The 18,739-nt window shown below is 49.7% G+C and overlaps 1 protein-coding gene across 1 annotated transcript; it reads right to left on the reverse strand.

Annotated features, from left to right (window-relative positions):
• Positions 1 to 17,513: 17,513 nt before the first annotated feature.
• On the reverse strand, positions 17,514 to 18,482 carry LOC119435510 (uncharacterized; the record flags this gene model as incomplete). The annotated part of the gene is made up of 1 exon (XM_037702349.2): positions 17,514 to 18,482. A coding segment is annotated over one exon (915 nt), but the record flags the coding sequence as incomplete, so codon positions are not given.
• Between the last annotated feature and the right edge of the window lie 257 nt (positions 18,483 to 18,739).

Genomic DNA, 18,739 nt, shown 5'->3' on the forward strand with positions numbered 1-18,739 from the left:
ATGGGTCTATTTTGTTGGTTTCAAGATAGTGGAGCACGCGTTTGTTCACAATCTTTTCAAAGAGTTGGCATAGGCAGCTTGTCAACGCTATATCCCTATAGCTGTTCGCCAAGGAAGGGTCCTTACCCAATTTCAGAATGGGATTATAATGGCCTCTTTCCAAACAGAGGGAATCTGGCCGGAAGACCATATACCATTGTAAAGAAAAAGAAGGGTTTTTTTTTTTGTTTCAGATGGCAAGTGCTTTAACATTTCATATATTATGCGGCCAGAACCTGGGACAGATTTGTTGCAGCCGTTTAGTGCTGCTTGAAGCTCTATTGTGCAAAATGGTCCATTATATACCTCGCCTTTTGCACTTTTTTTATTCTATTGGCTGCCGTTCTATTCATGTTTTGTGTCTTTGGAATGTGTCAGAGTAGTGCGACGAACTGGATATGTGTTCAAAATGTGCCCCTAGAAAGTTCACCTGGTCTTCCATACTATCTCCCTGAGTATTTACTGAGGGTAGCGAGTAAGGTTGTCGACCTTTTATTCTGTTCACTCTATTCCAGACCTTTGTCTCATCTGTGTAAGAGTTAATTCCTGATATATATTTTTGCCAACTCTCTTCTAGCTTGTCGGCGCGTTCTTCCCTGAGATTTGACATGCTTGAAATTAACCAGACTTTCTGCTGTTGGAGAATCGCGGAGCAACCCCCATGCTTTGTTCTGCTTCTTATGCGCGTTACAACATTCATTGTTCCACCACAGAACACGGCGTTTGTTAGATGATCCGCTTGTTTTTGGGATACATTTGCAGGTGGAATCAATCAGAAAAATGGTGAAGTATTCAACCGCAGTGTCCAGGCTTAGAGCAGAAATGTCAGCCCACGATATGAGAGTAATTTATCGGAACTGTTCCCAGTCCGCTGAATCAGTTTTCCACCGAGGAAACTGTGGGGGACATTCATTCATCTTCGGTGTACACAGAACTACTGGGAAATGGTTGCTCCCGTGTTGATTTCCAATAACATTCCATTTAAAATCAGGTAAAAGGGTTGGAGATGCAATACTGAGGTCTATAGAGGAATATGTCTTATGTGCACTATTATAATATGTAGGCGCCTTGCAATTTTAAAATACATGCACTAGAAGAAAAGAGAAACTGTTCAAGCAGTTGACCTTGCACATCGCAGTGAGAGGCACCCCATAGGTTGCTGTGGTCATTTAAATCTCCAAGAACCAAATAGGGTTGGGGTAATTGATCTGTGTATTAATGTTTGGAATTCATGTTTATGGAGCTGATAGAGCGGGAGTATATGCAGAGAGCAGATGGTAATATGTTTGTTTAGAAGTAAGGTTCGAACAGCCACTGCCTCTAGGGGTGTTTGTAGCTGTAGATGTTGACACACTACACATTCATCGAGTATAATGGCTACACCGCCAGATGATGTGACGGCATCATCACGGTCTTTTGGAAAATGACGTAATGACGAAGAAAGTTAGTGTTTGGATTTAAGATTGGTTTCCTGTACACACAGCACGTTAGGAGTGAGTTCGTAGAGGAGTTCTCGAACATCATCAAGGTTTCCGAAAAGCTTCCGACGTTCCACTGCATAATTTGCGTGTCCATAATGAATTTAAATTGGTGCTGTGCGTATGAAAAAGAACGTGTATTAGCTTACAAAGCCGTTTGTGGCCCTGTAATTTTGGTTTTGTCTTTCTTAGAGCGGTCCAAAGAATTTTGCCGCTCCTTAGGCGCTGGCTGCACCACCTTGCTTGGGGGTAGTGTCCATAGCCTCTTGCAAAGCGCTGGACATTCGCTCTAACGAGCGATGTGTACGTCGTGTAGCCTTGTCCCGAGGGACAAAGGCTGTGCCCTCACCAGCCCGGAGGCTGATGGATCCTCCTTAGCCTCTGAGCTGCGATGGCTACTGCCAGCGCTAGTAGAGGTCTCTGGTGTGGCCGATTGCGAGGAGGGCAGGGCAGCCTCAGCTGCTTCCACCATGGGAGGCGGGTGGCGGTCACCTCAGAACACTGCACGTGCCTTGGGTGACCACCGGGGTCCGTCGTAGTGCTGCCCCCTGTTGCACCACTTCGGCAAAAGAAGTTTTCATTGCAAATAAAGGTGAAAGACGTCGTGCTTCCCAGAAACTGATATTCTCTTTGACTTTGATAGCAATGATCTCTTTTTCTTCCAAGTTGCGCAAGATCTGGAATATGCAGGGTGGCTGCCATCACAGTTCGCACAATGGACCTCGGCAGTACATTCCTCAGCAGAGTGATCTTTTGTAGCGCATTTCACACAGGTTAGTCGTCCTCGGCAGCTTTGAGAGGTATGGCCAAACCTCTGACACTTGTAGCAGCGTCGTGGATTTGGCATGTAAGGTCTTACACGCAGTTTGAGGTAGCCTGTTTCTATTGCATCCAGGAGTGTGCTAGAGCCAAAAGTAAGTACAGTCAAATCTCGATAATTCGAACTTGAAGGGGCCCGAAAATTTGTTCGAATTAAAAGATGTTCGAATTAACGGAAGGATGTATTTTTTAAGTATTCGAGCACCATAGCACGATGCACAAATGATGCGATCGTGAAATATCTCGGAGCGCAAGCGCATCTGCCCATGCCGGCTGCCCATGCCGCAACTGCCCATGCCGGCCAACGCTCGGTTCCCGAGATGACGGCAGATAACAAACTTCAGGGAGCGGACGTCACCGGCATGGCGATGGGGCGACGGGTGTGCACGCACGGAGACTGTGGAATGTGAGGGAGGAGGGCGGCAGGAAAGCGGATTTGGCCTCGGCAACTCCGCCGCTTCGGTGGCAGTGGCTTCGGTGGCTCCCCTCACCCTCTCTTCCAACTCCCTCACCTTCAACAGTCTCCGCGCGCGTCCACCGCCATGCCGGTGCCACCCCGGCGCCAGCATAGCCCGTTCCAAGTTTTGTTTCCTGCCGTTATCGGGAAGTGAGCGTTTGCCGACCTGGGCCTCCGCTGCTGCATTAAGGGTTCTTTCCAAAGCTTTTGGTCTATGGCGGTGTCAGAACAATGCCGTCGGAGGCGCTGCCGCATTATTTGGCGCGCTGCTGAAAGCATTGTCGGTCCGCGGTATGGTCGAATTAACCATCGCAAATGCTTTAGCGTTCGAATTACCGAGCGTTTTTGCCCATTGAAATACACATAACTTTGACGGGACCACAGCGTCAGTTTGAATAAACCAGCAGTTCGAATTAAGCGTATTCAAATTAACAGCATTCGACTGTACTATATGTTTGGTTTGATAGTTCTTTGTTGTTGCGCCAGATTTTTATACGTTGTGCATGTATAACGTTATCTTCTTTCCATCCATTCAAGAGTTCTTCATCAGTCAAATCCATGAGGTCGTCATCTGAAACCACACCCTTGACGGTGTTCATTGTTCGGTGTGCACTAACCCATATGGTTTTATCGCCAAATGCCACCAGGTTTGTCAGTTTCTCATACTGCATTTTGTCTTTTACTTCAATAAGAAGGTCCCCACTTGCCATCTTGGTGGCTTTATAGCCACTTCCAATGACCTCTGTGAGACATTTTGACACTGTCGATTTTTGTCAGTGTTTTCATCGTGAATCACATGATACTTAGGGAATGTGTCTGGTTTCTTCAGAAAGAATTCAAAGGTTGCATCGGTGTGCCTCCGTTTCTCAGGAAAATCAGGTGAGAAGGGCTTTGAGGGCCCCATGGAATGTATTGTTTGTTCGGTATCAATGCCAATCACCCACCACCGAGCCCAACAAGGGGACACGGCAGAGATTGTTGTGAAGCAAGCCCTGCCATGCCAACTGTACATTGTTACTATAACCACATATGTTATAACCAAGGTAGATCATAGCACACCTGGTAAACTCTTGTCGCAAGGAATGTAGGAAGTAAATGGAAGCGAAAAGAAGACAGGAAAGACGAAAAGTGAGAGAGAAAGACGCAGATTTGAGGAGAGAGAGACGGGAAGAGGTGACTGGCCAATTTCCTCCAGGTGGGTCAGTCTGGAGATGCAGTCTATGTGAAGCAGAGGCCAAAGAGGTGTGTTGCCTCCGCCAGGGGGCCTTAAAGGTCTGAACACTCAGCATCGGCTCAACCCCCAGGATCCCCATTTCCCCAGACACGGCTAAGCAGTGCACGGCTACACGCGGGAAAGCCTAACCCTCGTGTGCGCAGGTCCGTGGTGTCGCCACACAGCAGACGCCTGCTCATGCAGACGCCCCTGCGGGGCCGCCAGTGTGCTTGGGGTCATGTTGTCGTAGTGTTCTGTTCGAAGATGCCGTCGTCACGGCAAGTGAAGATAACTGATTTTTTGCTGCTTACCGGCAAATAAAGCCTTTCTGAGAGCGTATGTTTAAGAGCATCGTGACGTAGCTCTTTTCCGGCCAGTAAGTAGCCACTAAACTGACATTGGTGGTTAATCTGTACATCGTTGAGTGCGTACCTAAACATTGTACCCGGCTGACTATGTATAACGAGGTTTGACTGTAGTAACAACATTAGGGATTGTGCAGAGGTGAAAAAAAGTTTTCCAGTGATAAAAAAACTGTTGAGTATTTATGTTTGCAGTGCTACAATGAAACAAGAAATTCCTTTAATCCCTACACTATCATAGAAACAAGAACACAAGACTGCTAAGTCTGTAAAAGGATACACACAGAAGTTGTACTGTTCAAACATTCCAATATCTTCTTCAAGTGGGTATCGCTGCTGGTAGGAAACTATAAAACTGTAAGAAAGCAAGTAAAGTAATAATGTAAACATCAGTAAAAAGCTTTGTGCAATAAAACTGTTAAAAATCTTTAAGTTAATTTCCAATTTTGCCTGATCTACTGATTTTGAAAATTTGCATGGGCAATGGCTGCTTCAGCTACTCCAAGCAATCTGTCAATGCGATCTTTTGTCAATATGACAATTTGAATTTTTTTTACAAAGTACTATCCAATGTTCTGCAAAGACTAGCATAATGATTGCTTCTACATTAGGGGTACACACTGCAACATTAATTTAATATGAGGCTTTGCTTAACAAGGAAATTCCATAATATGTGCTACACATAAGAAAATATATCTTTCTGACAATAAGCTATTTGTTAGCATAACATCCTGTGCCCTCATTTTTGATGCTACATTTCACTGCAAAGTAAAAAAAGAGAACAGGTTATGCCTTTTGTGATACTTTCTACGTTCACACCTAAATTTCAATTCAACATATAGTCGAGCCCACTTATAACGACCATCACGGTCACACAGAATGCGTTCATTACAGCCGAGCATTCGTAATAAGTGGGCAATCAAGAATATGGCAATGAAATGACAGGAACGGTAATTGTTTTCCATAAAGGTCGATAAGCTTGCCTTGCTTTGTCAATGCTGAACCAATTATTGTGGTTTAGAGATTGTTCAAAGCAGCAAAGTGCTCATCACCGAGACCTATGCTGCAGACCGCTGTTACACATGTACACAACTGAGACAAACTGCAGCAAGGCATATAGCTTAAAGAGCAACAAGAGAAAGGAGGAATACGACGCACTTCACTTCCAAACTGCCTTCTGAACTGTTACATCCCAACTGTTTGCATCTGGGTTAAGGCCTGCATGTCACGCGATGTGACGTTGCGCTCGAAAGCCAATAGCCAGCACATCCAAAGGGAGGCACGGATGATGCTTTTCACAAACGACTTTTCTGCACAGCACAGTTTTCAATGGAATCATTTGCCTTCCGTTCAATGCCATTCAAGTGACACTGGTTTCAACATTATCTAGGAGGTCGCGCACCACTTAGAAGCAAATTTAACAGCTGGGATGCAACGAGAGCGGTGGTTTCCACGTTCGCTCTAGGCGAGCTCAGAGCCATGATACACTTGATCTATTTGAGACGGGCTGCAATAGACTACATAAAAATTATGACCGTCACGCTGTCTTGGTTCGTAATAACTGAGCATTCATCATAACTGGGATCGTTATACGTGCGGTCGACTGCACTTGAAATTTGACTGCACTGTTAATTTGCCCTTGACGGTACCAACTAAATTGATTAATTACCCAGCGGGTTGAACATGGAGGAAAAAAACACATACACACCATTGCTTTGTTTGGCAGTAATTTTATACAATAATAACATGCCCTGAACAAACGTGCACTCAGTTTTTATGAGATCAAAGTAGAAAACAAATGTAGAAACAACATTAGAGCTAGCTCTTAAACAAAGCAGAAATCTAACGCACACCCAATTTTTTTGACAAGAAAAATGTAGCATGTCTCTGATACTGGCAATTGAAAAAGGATGGTACCAGCGAAGTAGGTATACCTTCACAAATGTAGTTTATTTACACTTCATGTCCATTGTTGTCACCCTCAGACAGCCCTCTATCACTGTCTGAACTACAACATATCATTCTCCATATTCTCCAGATTAATAATTGACTCTGCAACACTCGCAAACGGGATGGCGGCCCACACTTACTGCTTTGCTAGTTCATCCTTTGAAGCATACAATACTCAGGAACACTGAAAACAGTAAACGTGACTTTGTCGCAGCTGGCTTAGCATGTAAAATAATTTATCTTTTGTAATCAAAGAGTGAAAGTGGAGGATTGGCCTAGCCATCCTAAACAAGAATCTGCTCTGTTGCCATATTGTGATGACAATGGTGATGACCAGGGTTGACAACCGTCCTGAATTTGGGGGAACAGTCCTGACTTGGCCCGGTTATGATGGCCAGATGTGCTGATTTTTGCTTTTTTTCTACTGAACAATAATAAATAAATCGGGGCCCATATTCACAAAAGAAGTTCTTATGACAGAACTATTCATAAGAACAGATGCTAGCCAATAGTGATGTTGAACATATCCCCCATAAGCCAAAGCACCCAACCAACGGCAAACAGTACTCGCGAATGAAAAGATTTGTGCATTTGATTCCAAATTACTTTTTTTTATAATGCTTGACAGCTCGGTTGCACATTCTTCTCTTTTGTCTTCTGTTGCATTTTCATAAACATAAAGGTGGTTTAATTTTTTGTCATGGTTCTAGTTATGTTGCAGACCCTAACCATTCACAGTATCTCTACTGTACTTTAAGAACACCACCCCATACCGCTCTATAGTGTACGCAGTTTGTGCTCGTCTCTCTTTCTCTTTCTCTCCCTTCCACTCTCTTTCTCTTTTTATCCCCCTACCCCTTCCTCCCGTGCAGGGTAGCCAACCGGAACTACATCCGGTTAACCTCCCTGCCTTTCTATGCATTCTTTCTCTCTCTACTGTATTGATAGCCTTGTTAACCAGGCTACTACTGCACCTTTTTTGACCTAAATTGTGACATAGCAGGACTAAAAAATTTGTGCAACACTGTTCCATTTATGGGCTGATTGCTATTGGCACTGACAGGGTCAGTCTTCGCCAGCAAATTAAACAGAAATGTTGTTGAAGTCAAAATAATGAAAGTCTACTAGTTAGTTATGTAGGATTTTATGGCGCAAAAGCAACTCAGGCTATGACGCGCCAATCACAATGAGATTGGTTTTACTGTATGTACTGTATATGTAAAATGCCCTTCAGAAATTTGAGCCTTCTCTTTTCCTGGTTTTAAAGCTAAACATAAAGCTTCTAGCTAGTTTCTGAGAGACTTTATAAAGACGATCACAAACTCTTAAGATAAAATAGTCAATAAGTAATTTGTAGGTTTGGCTTGTTGGTAGCTCATAAACAATAGCAATAAAAAGAAGCGGCAGCTACAGTAAGCACTCACTGTTTCTCTGTCAAGCAGTTGCAGATGACTTCAAAGAAAGACTCAATGTAGGGAATCTCCTTTCCAGCCTGCTTCTGCTTCTCCTGCCTATAAAGCAAAACAAAATGTGCAATAACAAACATCGCAACAAGTAATAAACTAAGCCTCGTAGTCATACTGTTCTCACTACAGCTAAGACAAAGAATATTTTCTAAGGTTCAGAAAACTTTAGTCTGTTTCATGTGAAGTGATTTTTTCTGAATGACGTGGCAATTTGTGCCACTCCACGACTTACGCATGCAACATCTCCTTCACCGCAGCTGCCGACTAAGCAACACTAAGAATTCAACACATTTAAAGACAGCAAAGCATAATACATGTGCTATTATTAAAGAAAGTGTAGCGAAGAAGAGAGAGGCTAGTGGGTTCAGCGCTACTGGATCAAAATGCTAGTGGGTCGAGCGCTCTTGCTTGGCAACGACTCTCGTGCTTGGAAGCTGTTACTGCACTGACTGTTGACGTTAAGCTGCTCCAAGCTCTGCCCAATAAACACCTTTAGAATTGGTGGATTGTGCTGGGTAACCTCAGACAATCTTCCTGGAACTCCGATCCCGTACCCTACCATCTACCATGCCCCAAGACGCCTCCGAGCAAACGCCTCATCCCGCACCTACTGCGTGTCCCGGTGTGCCTCGTCAACACGATCCTCCTATTTACAGTGGAGCGGATGACAATGACGTGGACGAATGGCTCACAGCATAAGACAGCGTAAGCACCCATAACAAGTGGGACGAAGCGACCAAACTGAGCCATGTTCTGTTCTACCTCGCTGGTGTGGCCAGCCTGTGGTATAACAACCATGAAGCGGAGTTCCAGACCGTCCTAGAGATGAAGAGAACTCAGCTCCTTGTAGGCTATCGATAGTGTCATCGATTTGCGGTAGCGGGTATACATCTTTGTGAGTGATGTTGTTCCGGCACCGATAACCTACACAGAACCGTACAGAGCCGTCTTTTATTAATATGTGGTTTTTATTGGGGCAAGGGCCAGATATGGCCAAAGAGCGCCATGACAAATGGCGATGGTTTTTCAATTTACTATAAACAGAGTGGTCTATGAGTTAAATGGTTGGTGTAACGTGGCTGTAAAAGGGCCTGAAAGAAAGACGCTGTAAATTGCGTAAAATATATTGGTATTAAAATAATGAGAATGACTAATGATTAGTTATGACTATAAAAATTCCATTAGGAATTAATGATGTACTAAAACGTATACAATAGCACTAGTGCCTCAAGAGGTTCCTTGAAATCAAGGGCTGAGAAGCACGTGCTGTACAAACTTTTTGCACTGCAGCTGCAGCCTGCAAGACGAAACTGCGCTACAGATACCCTGGTCAGATGATTTGTAAAGTGTTTACATCTGCTGAAAACTTTAAGACTGCATTAAAATGAAAAAGCGGCTCATGGCTAAGAAGAATGCTGGGTGAAGAGGGATGTGCTCACGATATGCAGGACAAAAGTACTTTTTACGCAGGGCTTCTATTTCGGGGCACTGGACAAGAACATGGAGGACTGTAAGAATGTCACCACACCTATCACATTTTGGAGGATCACTTCCAGAAAGAAGGTACGAATGTGTGCCATAGGTATGACCTATTCTTAACCTGCAAAGAAGCACTTCCTTGTGTCTTGCTGTTTTTTCGGACATCCATTTCCTTATTCTTGGTTTGATCATATGTAGCTTGTTTGACACTTCGTTGTCCCACTGCCTTTGCCAACCTCTCTGCAACTGATGGCACAAGAAAGGCTTTAGGTCTGTGGGAGGGATAGCTATGTTTGTGTCTGTATATTTAAAAACTACTGACGTGGCACTTTCGTCTGCAGCTCAGAGCCGTCTTTTCTTGTAACAAGTACGACAGGAGATGCCTATGGACTGTTCGAGGGTTGGATCATTTCACAGCGAAGCATTTCGTCCACTTGCTCATTAATCACACGACATTCTGTGGCAGAGACGCGATATGGGCGTTGCCGCAATGGCAGTTGGGAGCCAGTGTCAATATGGTGTGTGACAGCAGATGTCTGGTGCAGGGTAGGTTGCCTGACATCAAAAGAATAAAATTCTTCTAAGATGCGCAGAAGCTGAGAACACAAGCTAGGGTGAGGCCATCGGCAATAGATAGATCGAACACACTTGTGGGCAAAGAGTCGGACATAGGGAACCGAGCGTGCTGTAACTGGCACAGGATGGTCTTCGGGAACATCCGTAATTTGTACGGTGTCAATCGCTTCCACATGACCAAAACATTCGCCTTGAAGCAGCATCACAGGGTATGAGAAGGGTTACAGACGAAAATGGCTGTGGAGCCCTGTTTGACGTTCACTGTCACAAAAGGCAGCAGCAGACCTTTTCGGTATAAAAGCGGCCAGATGGAGAAAGTACAGTGGAACCTCGATGATACGATCACGGCTAATACGAATTCCGGATGATACGAATTTTTCTGCGGTCCCGGCCGAGCCCCATTACTTTGCAACGTGCTAGAAAACGGTTGTTACGAATCGATTTTCGACCCACGTCGGTTGATACGAATAAATGCCGCCCCACCGATGGCCGCGAAAGAGAACAGCGCAGTCACGCGCTTTCTCCCTTTTTCTTTTGGTGAGGAGGCGCGGACGCGACGCCGGACAGCGCAGAGGCCGCGAATGGGCGCGAAGAGTTCGAAGCGGTGGCGCTTTTGTTGCTTTTGTGCTTTTCCTCCTTTTCCGCGTGCCATCGATCGGGCGGAGTGGCTGCCGTGCTTCGGGCCACTTCGGGCCGCGTTCTTTTTTGCGCCATTTTGCCTAGTCACAGCGAGCTATGTCTACCGAGATACGATCTCAGCTGATTCGCGCGGCCGTACGCCGAGGCGCGGGAGCTTCCGTTGGCGCGTCTTCCGTCGGCTGCGTTATCGGTGCCGATGGCACAGGGCGATTGTGGGTTTCGCTGCTGGAGTCACACGGTGCAAGATAGCGCGGCATGTAATCCACGGTGCAAGGTTGCGCTCGTTCATTCGGTGCTCCTCCGCTTCTCCCGCTAATCGCCGTATTTTTCTTGCCGTAGGAGCGCTTCCATATTCCGAAGGCATGCTTCGTCCAAAGTTTATTCACCAACGAGCGACGATCCATCACTAAAGTGGGAGTTCTCAATAATCCGAATTCTGTGTGTCAAGTGAAGACGCCGGCGTGGTTTACGAAGCAGACAACTGCGGTTGCCATCTTGCCTCTGTCACAGCAGCAACCAATGGAGAGACGCCTTTCAGCACGGCAGGCCAATTGGAGGCCCGCTTTATTCAGAGGGCCCGTGTGACTACCTATCGCAGACCCGTGCTTCTTTGGTGTTTGTGCGTTTGTCAAGTTGGCGAAGACAGACGAATTGAGATGCGGAACGGCAAAACTTTGAGCTTTCGAACGATACCAAGATGCGGCGCTCGGTGGCGGGAAATACGAGATATGGCTCCGTGAACTGCGGTGATTTTGCGCGATTTAAAGCTGTTTTCTCGCCCTGCGCACTGACGAATTAAACTTTTTCGGGCACTTTCAGTGCGTTTTCAGCCAACCATTTTGATGCAGCGTAGATTAGGCGTTGCAGATACCCAAACGCGTGGTTTTCAAAAATCGATTTTTCTCGCGATTTTCGCGATCTGATGCCCGCGTTCCCCCCTAATTTAGCTAGTTTTAATTGTGTTTCGATGATACGAATTTCGGCTAATACGAATATTTTTCGTGACCCCGTGAGATTCGTATCATCGAGATTCCACTGTAGTGCGATGGCGTCGGAGAGGCTGCTGCAATGCATATAGACAATCACTGACGAGTTGGCAGGAATGTTGGTGCCGTGCCTGACTAGCAGTTTGTTCGCCAAAGAAGCATTATCGGCAAGCGTCATATCCGAGATCGGCGACAGTTCTAGTTCCGCCCGTGTGCAATGAATGACGGCATTGTGGTGGGCGAGAAAGTCGCAACCCAGATTACTTCGTGGAGCATGATGAAATCACAATAAATTCGACGGCGTATACAACCTCCTCAATGAGAACACGAGCGGTGCACACCGCTATCAGATGAATACGCTGTGCGCCTGCTGTGCGTAGAGAAAATCCAGCAACGGGCATCGTGACCTTTCGAAGGACGCAACAAAGCTTTGCGTCCATAACTGATACGGTGGCTCCGGTGTCCACGAGGGCATATGTGCAAACACCGTCAACACGTCTATCACATTGGTCGGGCTATGTTGAGAAGTTTCGCGTTTTGACGGTGTCGCTGCCCTTGCCTCATTTACTGTGATTAGTTTTCCTCGTCCCGAGCCATGGGACGAGGCCGCATCGGTGATGGGGAGCGTCGGCGTGAAAAGGTGAGTGGCGGATGTTGGCAGACAGGCAGAATGGTGGTGACGCAGCCAGAGGTTCATCGTCATAATATGTGCGTGGAGAACCCACCAGACCGTAATAAAATTCAAACTGGTAAATGCAAACTTTGCACCCACTGCAAATTACTTCGAACATAAGCCGCGCTGGCCACATACTGCGCCAGCAGTCATGTGGGTGAGCTAGAAGAGGAGATGCACGCTCACCTGCCTCTCACTCCTGACCCCTCCTCCCTAAGCGTGCTTACCCTCCCCATGTGGCGTACATCAAGCCACCATTGTTTTTGGCTTAGCTTCTCACACTTTTCCCTCACACTCGCAGAATACTGCAAGTGGGACACGATAGGGTCTCATCGCATGGCGAGATGGACTTTCTGCTCCACTTTGGCAGCCGCTCTCTGTCGATGCAATCTTGGAGGTCACACCTAGCTGCGCCAGCCAGCGTAGTGCTTCACTCTGATAGTGGGAAGTTGAGGCACTAGTGTTTCACATGCTTTGTGCAAGTTCCACTTGAATACCATTATTTGGCGCAGCGCAGGCAGGCGTGGAAATTCCAAGATTGCGATCATGAAGGGCGGGCCTAGGCGGTTAGCTTTGCCAGCTATGCACCGCAGCAAGTCTAGAGGTGTGATAAGACAAGACAGAAGTGTTGATTGCGCTTGACCTTCATGTGCATGACTACGCACGGTGGTGAGAAAGGCCAGTGTTGCTCGACGGCATATTCAACACAGGAATTTGGAACTGCCCCGCCGAACGAGAGCCGAACCCGGCGGATCGACAAGTGCCGAACCCAGCGGAAAGCGATCTGCTTGGTGCACAATGCTTTTGGTGCTCAACATTTTTCAGTTTCGAAGACGAGTATAGTTCGTTATATCCATTGGCTGGAAAATTTGACTTCGTTAAGAGAGGTTTTAAATACATTGACATCCATGGAATTTCAAGAGGAATTGCATTTACTTCGACATAGTCAAACCCACTTATAAGAATTACAGATTGTGGGTTCTTGGTGTCTCACAGGAGACCAACCACCGCGGGTTCGAGCTTAGCGAGCCACAGGGCCGCGTCAGCCGTCGCCTCCAGCACCGCTCGCTGCGCTAGCTCAGAGGCCGCAAGGGGCTACCGAGCGACGCACGCAAAAACACAGTAAAGCCCTGAGTTGACGGAAACCGTTTACTGAAACCGTCGGCACCAGCACTGCACAAACGCCCGCAGCGGCGGGGAGCCAAAGGGGTCCCGCACCAGGGCGAAAATACAATAACAGGCGCCTATAGCACGTCGCGGCGAGAGCACAGGCTCAAGCTGGGACACGCCGCTAGGAAAAGTCCCGGCGGCTATGCTACTTGCTCTGGCGATAACCAATGGGTCAACTCGCGAGAGCACGGGCAATATCCTTCGGCTTAGGCTTTCGGCAAGTGCGGCTCGGCGAGGTACGACCTCGCGCGAGCACTAATGGCACCGCTCGTCGGCTTAGCGTCGGGAAAGGATCAGCACAAAGTACGTGCTCCCCGCACGGGCAAAGGCACCGTGCGCGAGCTCCAGTCCTAGTCACAAAGGTGTCGGCGGACGAGAGGAAAGCATGAACGTACCGTGCGCTGGTCCCGGAGAGAAGTCCACGCTTGGCCGCTAGCGGCCGACAACCGGCCGCGTAGTGACGTCAGCGCTCCGCCCTCACCGCCAACCGGCCGCGTGCGCAGCGCCACCGCGGGAACCGGTTAGGCGGCGCGGGCGGAGAAGGAGGCCAGCGGGGAACGATGGCGAGGGATGGCAGAGCAGTGAAGCCTGGCGCAACCCTCAATCCCCACATCCTCCTCTCCTTAAATGCCCCCCTACCAGCCTGGCGAAACAGCTAGTAGGGGCTTATGCATCAAAGACAATTGAGTCTTTCATGCACAAGCTAAATGCTAACCTCAGCCCAGCAAGTACTCTTAACACACTGCGTTCCGACATATAAAACACTTTCATGCACTATAATAACAGTAATTATATACAAGGATCGTGCAAAAATTTTTAAAAAATTGACTGCTACGCTCTATAATACAAAAAAAAAATTGCCGCGAGAGGGGGGAGAAATATTAACAAAATAGTCGGCCGCTGGCGCGGGACAGTGTCCCAGGTGCGAAGGGGAAGCGGCGCGTAAAGTTCTGTGGCTAGGGGCGGTGGCCGAAGACGTAGGAGTCTCGAGGGCAGCCTTGATTGCAGGAACGGGCTCACCGTTGGTAGATCGGAGTTGTTGCTTTCGTGGTGGTGGAGATCCCGAACTCCAGCCGGATGGGGCAGGACACTGCCGGGTCAGCTGGCCACGCCGCCGGAGCCAAGATGAAAGGGGCAGCCACAACCGTGGCTGCAAGGCGTTTGCACAGGCGGCGGCGACTGCAGAGAGCCGGGCTCTCGATCTGTCGTCAGAGGGTCAGTGACCCCGTCCACCTTCAGTGTCCACGACGATCCGATGCTGCAGTTGGTGCGACTTCTGGTTGCTTCGAAGAGCAACAGGCACCACGCACGCACGCGCACACACACACGCACGTACACACACTCCTTGCGGCTTTCTCCAATGGCTGCGCAACACTCCCTAACACCGCCTATGCTCATCGCCGTACACAACGCGCCGCGCCATAGAAGGCGCAAAGCATCCTTCGTCCCCCTCACACCGACGAGTCAATGGGACCATTGTCCACCACCGCGCCTGACGACCGCGCAAATCAACAACCCCCTTCTCGGCAAAGAGGAAGAAAAAAAAGGAAAAAGAAAAGAACAAGAAAAACAAAACTCTTCACCGTCTACGTACAAGAAAAAAAAACACGTAATGAATTAAACTATAAGGCTTTACACGCGAAAATTAAACACACTTTCAAAAAAAAACAAAATACACTCAGCGTGCGTACTTAAAAAAATGGGGGGGAAAATGCACACTGTTAAAACACTACATAAACACACTTGCAATACGCTGGGCTGGGACTAGCTTCTTTTCGTGCACTGGCCGCAAAGAAGCTAGCCCACTGAGGCTACGCATTTTACTGAGGGCCTTCGGTTGCGGAAAAGTCCGTCGTCCGGCGCGAAATCACACAGGTGACCGCTTCCTCAGATTGTACCGGTGCGTGGTCCGAATGCGGTCCGTTGCTCCGGGTGTTCCCCGTTGCTTGCGCGCAATGCCACTGGGCACTGGCGCGAGCTCGTCGGACCGTGACGCAAAGGCCTTCAGGTCGGCGATATGGGTACGGCTGAGTTTTCCCGAAGAGGGATCCTTCAGCAAGTACGCGAGTGGAGACCAAACTTTCTCTACTCGGTACGGACCAAGCCACTTAGGAGCGAGCGAGGCTGAGAACCCCTTGGTCGCATCGCTAAGAGCATGGTTGCGCTTCAGGACGAGATCACCTACCTTAAATGAAAGATGACGATGCTTCCGGTCGTATTGAGCCTTCTGCTGGGCCCTGGCCGACGCCAAACTCTGCCTTGCTCTACAGAGAGCCCGACACAGCCTGTCCCGAAGTGCTGAAGCGTAAGCAGAACAGTCTGCCGGCGCTTCCTCGTCCCCGAGCTGGCATTGCATGACACTGGTCACCGGATTAGCCAACTTCCTTCCAAAATTGAGAAAGGCGGGAGAGAAACCAGTTGAGCGATTCTCGGAGGTTCGGACTGCGAACGCGAGCTCACTCAAGTGGTCTGCCCAATCCTTTTGACGTTCGGCAAAGGCCGCTAACATTGGTTTAAGAGTTCTATTGAGTCTCTCCGTCAAATTGGACTGGGGATGGTAGGGCGAAGTGGTGCAGTGATTAATTCCCAGGGAACGGCACGTAGCACCAAACACCCGAGCGGTGAAATAGGACGCGTTGTCCGTAATCAGTGTTTTCGGAAAGCCGAACCGACAAAACACTTCCTGTAGCCTTTCCAGCACCGCTCGCGCTGTCACTTTACGAAGCGGAAACAGTTCCACCCATTTAGAAAAATGATCAACGACTACCATCAGGTGTGTGAACCCCTGCTTACTCCTGGGAAAAGGCCCCATAAGATCGCAGGTGGCCACTTGCCACGGACGCTCACTGTCGATTGGTTTCATCTGCCCGGGCGGCTTGCCACCCCTTGATTTCACCATTTGACAGACATGGCAGGAACGGCAATAGCGAAAAATGTCACGCTTTATGCCAGGCCAGGTCATAGTTTGGCTTAGTTTCGCAAAAACTTTAGAGCCACTCAAATGACCAGCCAAGGGTTCGTCATGAGAACATCGCAACAGTGCGCTTCTCAGACTTTTGGGGATAACCACCTTAAACGGGTCCACAGTGTCATCATCGGTGGCTATGTATTTCAGCAGGAGCCCATCATGATCCAGCAAATATAAATCCGCGGGGGACTCAGCGACACACGCTGTTTCCGGCCCCCCTGCGCCCGCCGCACTACCAGCAGCGTCTCGGCGCTCCGTCTCCCTGAGACCGTCGCTCACTCCGCGACAAAACGGATCAATTTGCTGGGCCTTCAGTAGCTCTTGCCTGCTGAAAGCGATTCCAATTCTCCCAAAGGGGAGGTTGGTCTCGTCCCCACTCAGGACTGCAGCCATCGGCGTCATGGGTTCGCTTTCGAGAAGCTCCCCCGCACGCACGCTTTCCGGCGCGCTGCTTGCCTGGAGCGCGGAGAAACAGGTTTGCCCGCTTGCGGACTCGCCTCTCTCTCCGCTCGTTTCGCCCCCGACGCTAGCTGGCGCTAAGGCACCGGCAGCGGCTGTTGCACCTGGAGAAAAGCTCTGGGTGGACAATGGGGCACGAGATAGCGCGTCAGCTACCACGTTGGCACTTAGATGTAGTGCCTCTTCGTACCGCGTCGCTTCATCCCACTGGGGATTGTGAGTCGACAAGCGCATAGCGCAGGGGCTTGCCCCCAAATTCTGCGCGCGACACGGTTCGTGCCGTGCCTCTCGATCCCAAAGGGGACCATGAGCGGGCGAGCGCGAAGCTTGGGGGCTTGCCCCAAAACTCGGCGCGCGACACGATTCCGACGCCCGATCTGCACAGGCAAGATCGGACGCCGGCGGGCTAATGAAGGGCTTTAGTGGCGTGAACTGACCGTCGCGATAGCCGCCATTCGCAATGTCCACAACGATCCCAGTTTTAAGGAGAAAGTCCCGGCTGAGAATCACAGGAACACTGAGCCCTGGGAGATGAACGAAACGCGTGCGTCTCATTCGCTCTCCCCACCTGACAGTCAGCCTTTCGGCGCCAGCCGAATGGGCCACGCCTTTCGCAAGATTGAATGTCGTTCGGCAGTCCCGCAAGCGCACTGCGTGCTTTTGCAAGTGGGACGAAACCTGTTCGCCGAACAACGAAGCGCTTGCGCCCGTGTCCAGCAGCGCCGAAAATTCGCGGCCGGCAATGGTCACCGGAATAAACGGCGCGTGCGCACCAGCAACACAACCTGCTCGGTACGCCGAGGGAACAAGCAAAGGTTCGGTCACTCGTGCTTTCACGAGCGACCTGCTATCCCGTTTCCCGACCTCACAGGAGACCGGGGCGCGGTGCAATCCCTTGCAATGTGCCCTCGTTGTTGGCAGCGAAAACAGCGTACTCCGCCGCGGTATCTTTCACGAGGCGGAGCAGCCTCAGCTCCCTGCCGGGGTCGGCTCGCCGCTTGATAACGAGCGTTTCCCTCCGCGATGCGCTGGGTCGAAAAGCGTCCCTGCGCATGCGTTTCGGTCGGTGGCGCAGCACAGGCTGCCCGCTTCCCGTGCGTGCAAGGGTCGAGAGCGCGCGCGCTCAGTTCCCAAACACACCCGTTTGCAGCCGCAAAGGCAGCTTGGCCGGGTTGTTGCCGTTGGGGAAAGGGCTCAGGCTCTCTCCACGCACAGCTCGGCTCAAGGGCCTCGCTGGCGGGCGGCGGTGGGCGATAGGCGCGCGCGGCGATAATGTCACCTTGAATGCGCTTTGCCTCGGCGGCTAATTCCTCCAGATTTCGGAAGCGGCCGCCGCGCAGGTACGCCGAAAAGGTCGGATGTGCCTGCCTGATCACTCGTTCGACGCGTTCCTCGTTCGAGGCATTGGGCTCGGCGACTAAGAAAAGGTCTTGCATCGCCCGTACGTACTCCTGAAGCGACTCATCAGGAGCCTGTGTACGTAGCCCAAGCTCTCGCCGCATCCTACTCTCGTAGTCAGCGGGTAGGAATTCACGCAGGAATGCCGCGCGGAACTCCTCGAGGGTTGTTGCACGGTGTCCGGAAAGCCTGTACCACCTAGCCGCCGAGTCAGTGAGTGCAACAGGGACGACGCGTCCGAGTACATCCTGATCGTTCAAACCCAGAGCTCTCTGGTAGCGTGCGAGGGAGTAACAGTAGTCCCTCGCACTGAGCAGGTCACCGTATCCGCTGTAGGTCGGGACTGCCAACCGTACAGCGGGGTGAGCGCATTTCGGAACAGCCGACAGAGTTTTAACTGCCCCAGAGAGCGCCTGGATCATTTCGGCGGCATTATGCAACAGCGTCTGTGCGCCTGCTCCAAAGGGAGCCGTTGGCGCGTTAGCGGCGCGATCGAGCAAGGATGAACTGACGTCCAGCTCGATCAGTGGCGCGGTTTCCACAGGGATACCGGCCTGCGCGCCACCGTCCCCAGAGCAAAAAGGGCTCCTAGCGGGGTGCGCCTGCT

Source organism: Dermacentor silvarum, unplaced genomic scaffold, assembly GCF_013339745.2.
Source record: "Dermacentor silvarum isolate Dsil-2018 unplaced genomic scaffold, BIME_Dsil_1.4 Seq768, whole genome shotgun sequence".
NCBI lineage: Eukaryota > Metazoa > Arthropoda > Arachnida > Ixodida > Ixodidae > Dermacentor > Dermacentor silvarum.